The sequence below is a fragment of the Takifugu rubripes genome, chromosome 20, assembly GCF_901000725.2.
Source record: "Takifugu rubripes chromosome 20, fTakRub1.2, whole genome shotgun sequence".
NCBI lineage: Eukaryota > Metazoa > Chordata > Actinopteri > Tetraodontiformes > Tetraodontidae > Takifugu > Takifugu rubripes.
The window spans coordinates 17986027-17996636 of record NC_042304.1 but is presented as its reverse complement, the minus strand read 5'-3'; the positions used below and the strand labels follow the sequence as shown (position 1 = coordinate 17996636).

At 54.7% G+C, this 10610-nt stretch overlaps 1 protein-coding gene across 1 annotated transcript in view; it reads right to left on the bottom strand.

Moving 5' to 3' along the window:
* Positions 1-276: 276 nt before the first annotated feature.
* LOC101073720 (filamin-A-like) overlaps positions 277-10610 on the bottom strand; it is a 10888-nt gene continuing 554 nt past the window's right edge. Inside the window, 29 exon segments of the mRNA XM_029828415.1 lie at positions 277-520; positions 595-813; positions 895-1071; positions 1145-1214; positions 1217-1279; positions 1816-1931; positions 3258-3395; positions 3469-3735; positions 4087-4209; positions 4320-4472; positions 4543-4680; positions 4683-4745; positions 4818-4979; positions 5082-5257; positions 5338-5464; positions 5596-5736; positions 5815-5914; positions 6582-6656; positions 6816-7063; positions 7622-7645; positions 8065-8254; positions 8330-8486; positions 8557-8679; positions 8751-8919; positions 9055-9215; positions 9293-9455; positions 9530-9703; positions 10318-10473; positions 10476-10605. Coding sequence (XP_029684275.1) covers positions 300-520; positions 595-813; positions 895-1071; positions 1145-1214; positions 1217-1279; positions 1816-1931; positions 3258-3395; positions 3469-3735; positions 4087-4209; positions 4320-4472; positions 4543-4680; positions 4683-4745; positions 4818-4979; positions 5082-5257; positions 5338-5464; positions 5596-5736; positions 5815-5914; positions 6582-6656; positions 6816-7063; positions 7622-7645; positions 8065-8254; positions 8330-8486; positions 8557-8679; positions 8751-8919; positions 9055-9215; positions 9293-9455; positions 9530-9703; positions 10318-10473; positions 10476-10605 — 4224 coding nt within the window. The 3' untranslated portion in view covers positions 277-299.

The following is a 10610-nucleotide window of genomic DNA, read 5'->3' as shown; positions in this document are numbered from 1 at the left end:
TTCAGATCAGGTTCTGGTCCTCATGTGGGCCAGATTAGGTTCTGGTCCACATGTGGGCCAGATCAGGTTCTGGTCTACATGTGGGCCAGATCAGGTTCTGGCTTCTAACCAGGCACCTCCTGGAAGGTTTCAGAAGATCTGAGATGATGGAAAACCTCAGTTAGATTTTATTCATCATTAACATCGACTTCTGGGAGGGAATGATTCTGAATATGGACACACACACACACACACCCACCCCACCCACCCCCACCCACACCCACACCCACACCCACACACACTCACACTCACACACTCTCTCACACACACACACACACCACACCTGCTTTGCTGCAGTCCACACTGAAGCTGTTCTTCTGGCCGATGAAGCCCTTGTTCAGCCCCAGACCTTTGGCGACCACCTTGCTGGCGTCTGATTGGCTGGAGGGTCCCGGCTGGGAGCAGCTGATGGACCGGGTCACCGGGTCGACTGTGACTGAGGACGTTTCATGTGAACTGTGGCTGGACACCAGCTTTGAACCTGGAAGACAGTTTGGTATCCGGGTCAAGCTCTGCCCGCAGTTCTCTGGAGCTCCTGGAGTAGAGCTTCCTCACCGGTGATCTTGGCCTTGAAGGGGCTTCCAACGATGTGGTAGGGGCCACCGTACTTGATGGAGATGAGGTAGCTGCCGGGTGCCATTGGAGTGTATGTCACCCTGTAGCCCTCGGGACACTCCACGCAGTCCATCTTCACCTTGGACGGCCCGTCAATGGTCACGGCCAAGGCGCCTGGACCGGCCTTACTGGTGTTGACCACAAACTCACAGGCACTTCCTGAGGATGCAGGTGGGCTTTAAAGACACCTCGGAGCAGGGACCAGCAGAGATTAGCCGTGGCCGAAGCATGCTCTCTCACCTGTGCTGCCTCCCTCCAGTCCTGCTCCATAGGCAGACACCATCCCAGGGTCTCCAGCCTGACCCGTTTCTCCAACCCGGATCTTAAATGGACTTCCAGGGATGTGACTCCCATTGAACTTGACATCTATCAGATAGAGGCCGTTCTCTCTGGGGATGAAGCGAACCGCGTACTTGTCTGGTAGTGAGACGGGGGAACAGGTCAAAAGGCCCTCTCAAAGGTAACGGTGCGATGCCGTTTCCATGGTTACCTTGGTCGATCTCAGTGATGCAGCACTCTTCCAGAGCTCCAGACGGGCTGTGGACCTTGGCATCAATCACACACCCTTTGCCCCGTTCAGGCTGACAGCGAACGACGCCGGCTGGTTCACCTTCAAACCCGACTCCTGCTCGACAACACACACTCGGGTCTGTCACAACATCTCAGAACCCAAGTCCAACGTCTACGCTGCCGAAGCTGCGGGATCCACAGCACCGCTCCAGCATCAAGGTCTGAGCATCACTTACCTGGAGGCTGCTAGCAAGGCAAAAGAGCAGGGCTTTGATCTCCAATACGAGATCTAATGAGCTCTAACTGATGACATCATCAAATGTGGAGCCACTGAACATCTCTTTAACCCTTTAGCGCCTCCTTCAGGTTCATAAGACGGAATCTGTTGGGCGCCTTTAGAATGAGGCACGAGAACACACACAGTCCTGGAAGGTTCCTCAGGCCTGTGTGGTCCAACAGTACAGCAGCAGCTGAAGCTCCTCCTCAATCTGAACATCTGGACCATCCAAAGCTAAAACCAAGCATCTGGACTGATGGAACTGTCACGTGCGCATTAATCACCGTCCTAGGATGGCACATCTCACTGAGGTTGGACTGCTGCTGGCCTGTGGACGCGCACGGCGGCCTGGTGTGTGTGTCTCAGAGCCTCACCTGAAGACTGGCAACAGTGAGGCGGCGGGCGTCATCGGACGGAGACGCCACCGGGACGCTGAAGGGGCTGTCGGGGACGTGCTCGTCGTTGAAGCGGATAGACACCTCGTAGTCTCCTGCAGACGGAACAGAGACGTGCAGCAGGATGAGAAGGTCCAGGGACAACATGTCCTCCGTCATGGGACAGTTGGACAACAGCTCAGGTTTGAGAGCCAAGAACATCGCAGACACCTTCACATCATCTAAGACTGTCAGGAGCCGGTCTACAAACAGGATCCAACTGGATCCAACAGGTTCTAGCAGGTCTACAAACAGGATCCAACAGGTTCTAGCAGGTCTACAAACAGGATCCAACAGGTTCTAGCAGGTCTACAAACAGGATCCAACAGGTTCTAGCAGGTCTACAAACAGGTTCCAAATGGATCTAACAGGTTCTAGCAGGTCTACAAACAGGATCCAACAGGTTCTACCCATCCTCCACGCATCCTCCATCCATCCATCCTCCACTCATCCTCCACCCACCCATCCATCCACCCATCCTCCACCCACCCATCCTCCACCCACCCATCCTCCACCCACCCATCCATCCACCATCCTCCCCCACCCATCCTCCACCCACCCATCCATCCACCCATCCTCCACCCACCCATCCTCCACCCACCCATCCTCCACCCACCCATCCTCCCCCCATCCATCCATCCACCCATCCTCCACCCATCCATCCATCCACCCATCCATCCATCCATCCACCCATCCACCCATCCTCCACCCATCCATCCATCCACCACCCCATCCATCCATCCACCCATCCATCCACCCATCCTCCACCCATCCTCCACCCATCCATCCATCCTCCACCCATCCATCCATCCACCCATCCTCCATCCATCCCCCATCCATCCACCCATCCTCCACCCATCCATCCATCCTCCACCCATCCATCCATCCACCCATCCATCCATCCACCCACCATCCATCCACCCATCCTCCACCCATCCATCCACCCATCCTCCACCCATCCATCCATCCTCCACCCATCCATCCATCCACCCATCCATCCATCCATCCACCCATCCATCCACCCATCCTCCACCCATCCATCCATCCATCCTCCACCCATCCATCCATCCACCCATCCATCCATCCATCCACCCATCCATCCACCCATCCTCCACCCATCCATCCACCCATCCTCCACCCATCCATCCATCCTCCACCCATCCATCCATCCACCCATCCATCCATCCATCCACCCATCCATCCACCCATCCTCCACCCATCCATCCATCCTCCACCTCCATCCATCCACCCATCCATCCATCCATCCACCCATCCATCCATCCATCCTCCACCCATCCATCCATCCATCCACCCACCCATCCATCCACCCATCCTCCACCCATCCATCCACCCATCCTCCATCCATCTTCTGTCCATCTCACCAGGCTCCTGGACGATGTAGGACACTCCGCTGGATCCATCTTTGCGGTCTTCGAAGGTGATCTCGGCCTTGCTGGGACCCTCTACGGCGATGCTCAGACCTCCGGCTCCGGCCTCTCTTGTCCAGATGGAAAACTCAGCTGCAAACAGACCAAAACCAGGTGAGCAACAATGAAAAAACACAGATGCCAAAACCTGGACCTCCAGCCCTACCTGGCACTCCGGCTTCTGCCCTCTCCAAACCAGGACCTCCTGCTCGGACCTTGTGGGCCCCGCCCTCTCCCAGGGGACCCACGGTGAACTGGAAGGGACTGCCAGGCACGTGCGTGTCGTTGTACTTCACGCTGACGGTGTGCACCCCCGTCTCCGTGGGAACGAAGCGGATGCAGTAGGTGTTGTTCTCGCCCTCCATGATGTCGGCTTTGTGGACCTGACCCGTGGGGCTGGTGACCTGAGCCGTCATGTCCGCTATGCTGATTTCTGTGAAGCAGGAACTTCGTTAATGAGTCACTCGTCAACTCATTTTCTCCGAAGAGTCACGTCAGAGCCGACATTCCTTCAGCAGAATCCTGATTATTCCCATCGGTACCGAGGGGGGGCTCCTGGTCGTAGCACCTGGAAGATCTGGCCCACATTAAAGTCCCGTCACTGAAGCTGCTTCCACCCTTTCACTCGAGACTGAAACTCCGCCCCCTTCTACCTGTCTAACGCGAGACGCAACCTGGGCTATTATTGGTTATTATATCGTTATTAACAGTGCAGGATGAGGCTCGGCTACCAGCCGGGCTCCCTGCAGCACCTCCTGGTCCAGGATCAATGTCTGGGTCTCACCTGGGATCTTGAGGCTGAGGTCACACTGGCTGCCAACGTTGGCCACTGATGGTGCCCTCCTCTTCCTCGTGATGCTCTCCTTCATCCTGCCCTCACCCGTCACCTTCACCGTGAACGCACTCCCTGCTCACCACACACACACACACACACACACACACACACACACACACACACGTCAGTAAAACAAAAACACGCCGTGCTGCTGCTGAACGCAGCCTGATGTCAACCCTAACCTGGGACGTGCTGGTCAGCAAACTTGATGTTGATGATGTAATTTCCTGGTTCTGTGGGGCAGTAGGTGACCTTACAGGTGCCGTCCTCCTGGTCCTCGGTGTTAATGTCCACTTTACTGGGGCCTTCGATGGACAGGCTGAGGCCACCGTAGCCTGTAGAGAAGACTGAAGGTCACGACACCTGGGACACGCTGCTCAGTCCTCACGCTGGTCACAGGTGTACCTGCGTCACGAGTATCGATGATGAACTCGGCCGGCTCGAAGGTTCTGGCCTCGCTCAGACCTTGTCCGCTCACACGGACGCGGCTGGCATCGCCAATCTCCGACTCTCTGATCATAACGGAAATGGGGCTGCTGGCATATGGCGGCCGTTCTTCTTGATGTTCACCCAGTGCTCTCCAATCTCCTTCGGGACAAAGGAGATGCCTGTGACAGAGATCAAAGGCGGGGTTAAAATACTGAGACCACCACATGGTTCGGGCACAGGCCGACGCCTACCAACGTGTCCGTTCCTCAGCATCTTCAGCAGGCAGGGCTCCTCACGACCCGAGGGAGTGGTCAAAGAGGCCGTCAGCTGGGTCAGATCCAGCTCGCCGATGTCCAACGGAATATCAGCAGTGGAGCCCACCTTCAGCTGAGACATCCTCATGGAGTCGTCACCTGAGACAAAGCATGGACCGGTCATACTGGGACAAATGGACCGGTCATACTGGGACAAATGGACTGGCTATGCTGGGACAGACGGGCCTCCTGCCCTGTTACCAGTAATCTTGGCAGAAAAGGGGCTCCCTGGAATGTGCTTGTCGTTGTATTTGACCAGGATGCTGTAGTCTCCAGGCAGCACGGGCAGGTAGGACACGGTGCAGGTGCCGTCCTGGTTGTCCACACAGCTGATGTCAGCCTTTGACGGCCCCTCAATAGCCAGAGAAAGACCACCTGAAGAGACACGCACTCGTGTTTACTGGATTTCTTAGAGGTGACTGAGTTTTGCATGAAGCGGGTGGGGCTTAACCTTCTCTCTCCGGCATCTTTGGTGTCCACGGTGAACACGGCCGGCTTGTTGACCGTCCCGTGGATCAGCCCTGGACCGTAGGCACTAACATTCCCACTGTTGATGTAGTCCACAAAGAACTGTAAAGGACTTCCTGTCAATTGCAGAATAAAGAGGCTTTCAGACCTTCTGGGATTCAGTTTCATCAGGTTCTGACAGAAGTTGGGCTGCGACATGAGGTGGCCCAGACGGTTCGGTTCTGTCTCATCTTTAAGAGAATGGTACCGGGGATGTGGATGCCGTCGTATTTGATGTCCATCTCGTGTAGCCCAGCTTCAGTGGGAGCATATTTGACTGTAACGGTGCCGTCCTTGTTGTCTGTAATGTCGGGTTTGGCCACTTTTCCAGAGGGCATCCGGACTTCACCTTCAGCAGAGGAAACAGACGGTGAACGCGGGATCGGTCCGGTCCAACCGGCTCCAAGACCCCTTCAGCCCTTATCACCTGTTATCTCGCCTTTCTGGATGGTGAACGGGATGACGAGGTCAAATGGTCTCAGCCCCGCCACGTCTAGGCCGTTCATCCCCGTTGGTCGGTCTGTTGCCTGTGAGACCGAGGTCAGAGGTCAGACAACTCCTTTTTTGTATCTTAGCATTCTGTGCATCCTGTTGAAGGTTTTGGTTTTTTATTTGGGTGTTGACTAGTTTAAAGTCTACCCTGTCCCAGTTGCTGATGTTGCCTGCACTTTAAGTGACCCGAGGGGACAAGAGGAGTTTAATGAAACAGAATAAGAGCAGGTGCCACAGGTGATGCAGGAGAGAGAGCTCCATCAGACGAGGATGAGATGGAATGACCACACCCACATCGAGAAACAATGACGAGGAAAGACGCTGCTGGCGGGACCGTCGGCCATTTTGGAAAATGTGGAGGGGCTGACATGCCCACATTGATGAATCTCAAAATGGCTCCGGACATGGAGGACAACGTAACAGGAGAGCTGCACATTGTCCTGAAAATCAACTATTACATGTTATCATTGAATTCTTCCATTTTGCCTTCCAATAAAACACTTCATATCAGCTTACAACATTTGTCCCAACATTTACTTGTTTATCTCGTTTCTACTTTTCTGACACTGTGCAGTTCTCCTGTGCGTGGACAGAGGGCGCTGTTTATGAATGAATGGAAATAAAACAGCTGGAAGATGACAACAGCTCATGGGATGAGGGAAAGGCCAGACAGGAAGTTGACAGACTGGAGGTTAGAGGTACCCAGGGCTGCGGAGCGTAGTACTGAGGAACTTGACTCTGCTGCAGGAGCTGTTCTGATGGAGCTCCTTCCAAGGCCTGACGGGTGGGATTGTGAGGGGTAGTGACGGGGGCGGGGGGTGGGGGGGGGATAAAACACAGCAATTTAGAAAAAGTCTGCTGATCCCAGCGGCCCTCACAGCCTCAGCATCTCACTGCTCTGAGCGTTACCCGACCGCCCCGGACACCAACACTCACCGTGACTTGGAAGGGACTGTTTGGGATATGTTCGCCTCCAAAACGGACACAGATCACATACTCGCCGGGCTGCGGCGCCGTGTAAAAGATGTCGAAGGTACCATCCTCGTTTTCCACCACGTCCACATCGAGTTCGGCCCCCTCCGGAGTGCAGACGCTGCAGGTCACTTTGCCTTTCCCAGCAGCCTTTGCATCAACTGTGATAACCGTCTGTTCACCAATCTGGATGGTAGGACCGATGCCAGCACCTTTGAGAGGGCGAGACGAGCTTGTAAAGAGCTACAGACAGTCGGTCGGTCGGTCAGGCAGGCAGGCAGTCTGACGTTCAGACAGTCGGTCATTCAGGCAGTCAGTCGGTCGGTCGGTCTGTCGGTCGGTCAGTCGGTCATTCGGTTGGTCAGGCAGTCGGTCGTTCAGGCAGTCAGTCAGTCAGTCAGTCACTCGGTCGGTCGGTCTGTCGGTCGGTCAGTCGGTCACTCGGTCGGTCACCACTGCACATGCACATTCCACATCCATGAGAGCAGGTTAAGGTCACAGGAGAACTAGTCGTGTTATTTCCACGTCTGTAGATGTTACTGACGACTCGTCACAGAACTGAAAGCCGTTTCCATGCCAACTTTCTGTTAGTTCATTAGTTGTCCAGTAAACATGTCAGAAGGAAACAACACACACTTAGGGGAGAGAAAAGCCGACTGAATGGAGAGGAAAGGGGGCAGGAGTGAAGAGGAGGGGATGTTCTACTGGAAGCCGGGGTCACCACCCTCCATGCTGACAGAAGAGGAGGAGAAGATGTTCAGGAGGCTTACCTAAACCGTGACCGCCGATTGAGACTGAGAATGGGTGAGAAGCAGGGAGCCAGAACAAAAAGTGACAAATAAAGACAGTCAGGTGGGGTGGGGGTGTTGAGAGGTAATCAAACTGTGCTCCAAACACTGGGGGCAGAACAATTTTGTGACGTGGGGTGTAAAGCGAGGGCAGCGGAGGGGGGACTAGGAGCACAGCGTGAGGAGCACAACACAACAACGCACGCCAAATGAGATGAGCGCAGGAGGAAACAGGCTTCATAGTTGGTCCTCAGCGTGGTGGGAGGGACTGAGAACGCGGGAGCAGAGCCGTGGCCCAGAGGGGGGTCCAGGCTTCAGGTTAGGAACGCTCACTAAAACGCTCCAATGACATCAGGGTATCTGCTTGGCTGTCAAATCACAACATGAACCTCCTGCTGAGGGAAAGGGGCGTGTCCTTCAGGTACCTGTGACGGTGCACTTGCTGGCGTCTCCCGTTGGCAGTGCTCTGATTCGGTAGGGCGAGTAAGGGATCTCGTCCCCTCCGTACTTTATGAGGATGGTGTATCTGCCAGTCATGTCTGGCACATAGGACACCAGGTAGGTCCCATCGTGGTTGTCACGGATCTTGGCCTTTTTAGGCTTTCCTTCTGGGTCCTATTGGGAGGGCAGCGTGCAACTCTCAAGAAGGGCAACAGAGTGAAGGAGAAGACAAGGTTACTGAGCACCCACAGTGATCTGGACAGCCAGCAGTCCCTCGCCGGCATCTTTGGCATCGATGGTGAACTCGACAGGTAAAGAGGCGGGAACCCCAGTGGTGTTGAGCCCAGGTCCACTGGCACGCACCTTACTGGCATCGTGGGTGGGGAGAACCTTCACCTTGTAGGGGCTGAGAGAGGAAGCCCCGCATCATCACAAAGCCCCAAGGGTAACGGCGTCCGCGCTTGCTTGGATCTTACCTGCGTGGGATCTCCTCATCGGCGTACAGCACGTTGATGGAGTAGGGTCCCTCTCTGGTGGGGACATAGTTGACTGTGTGGGTCTGGTCCCCGTTATCCACCACTTCCACTGGCTCCACCACACCTGTTGACGCATTTCTCCTTTTGAAATGGACTCCTCACCCCCCCCACGCCTCCCCCCTGAGCTGCAACACCCTTTGGGTCCTTGCACGCGGACTTGCAGAGGAGCCACACCAGCTTTGGAAGCATCCACTGTGAATGCCTGAGGGATGTTGGCCCTCACGTTGTTGCCCAGGCCGGGCCCCTGGCACTTGACCTTTGTGCTGTCCACAGTGTCACTGACCGGAACAGAGAATGGACTCCCTACACACACACACACACACACACACACACAACACACACACCCTTGTAGCAACACTGCAGTCTGAGGGAACTCCAGAGAGACGGACGACGAGCTGCTGCTAACAGAAACATCCGAGTCTCAGCTAGAACTTGTACCTGTGATGGGTTGTCCTCCATAGGTGATGTTAAGATTGTATGTTCCAGGCTCGTATGGGATGTACTCCACACTGCAGCTGCCGTCCTTATTATCGATGCAGGACATTTTGGCCTCCGATGGACCCTCCATTGCCAGACCAAGACCACCAGTTCCTGCTCCTCTGAAAAGCCAAGGGACTTTATTCAAAAAAAGAGCAGGGAGCATTTAACAGCCAATATTTTTTTATTTTTTTCTTACCGGGTTTCTATGGTGAACTTGTTTGGCTTGTTAGTGGTGCCACCTTTCAGACCAGGGCCATGCACACGTACACGTCCTGGATTGCAGCCTTCAGTGACAGCAACGTGGAACGGACTCTTCGGAACTGGAGTACCATCGTAGCAAACTTCCACACTGTGAGGACCTAAAGACGTGTGCGGGGAACCTTTGTATGAAGAAGAACTGATAAATTCTTCACGTGTCCAGTTCGGAGCTCACCTTCCTCATAGGGGGTGTAGGCTACACTGTAGGTTCCATCTCCGAGGTCTGTGATCAGAGCATCAGTACAGCTGCCTGAGGGGTTGCTGATCAGGGTCTTGATGTGGTCTCCGCCGTGAGGTGTGAGAGCGCGAGCATCCACCGTAAAGTCAGTCGTTGCCTCACGGAAAACCCCTGAAGGTCAGAAACATCTGGTTGAAAAGGGTTATTGGGCGTGCCTCCTCCACCACCACGAGCAGCCGTGGCCAAAGAGGAACCATTCCCACAGGAAGCTGGATTTAATGTGCAGAGAGTGAGAGCGTTGACCCTGCCCCTGCTTGTGGGTCATGGAGACCAGCACCGTGCAACATGACAGTAATAACGCAGGGTGTGACCTACGTAATAACACAGTAATAACACTCGGTGCGACCTACGGTAATTACACAGTAATAACGCAGGGTGTGACCTACGTAATAACACAGTAATAACACTCGGTGCGACCTACGGTAATTACACAGTAATAACGCTCGGTGCGACCTACGGTAATAACACAGTAATAACGCTAGGGTGCGACCTACGGTAATAACACAGTAATAATGCAGGGTGCGGCCTACGGTAATTACACAGTAATAACGCTCGGTGCGACCTACGGTAATTACACAGTAATAACGCAGGGTGTGACCTACGTAATAACACAGTAATAACGCAGGGTGTGACCTACGTAATAACACAGTAATAACACTCGGTGCGACCTACGGTAATTACACAGTAATAACGCAGTAACGGTCGTCGGGGGGACCGGACGCTACCTTTGCCCTCCACTCCAGGCCCAAACACTCGCACGCCACTGGCATCAACAGCAGGCTCCACGTTGAGCCGTGCTGGGAAGTTGGGCACATCCTGGCCACCGTACCGGATGGTGAGGGTGTACGAGCCGGGATACAACGGGATGTACGTGATGGTGTAGTCCCGTCTCCGTTGTCTTGGATGTGAACCTCGGCCTCGGTGCCGCTGTCCGAAATGATCTCGATGGTCAGTCGGCCGGACCGGCGTTTGTACAATCCAAAGAACTCCCCCTTCTCCCCGACTCTGGCGCGCTCCA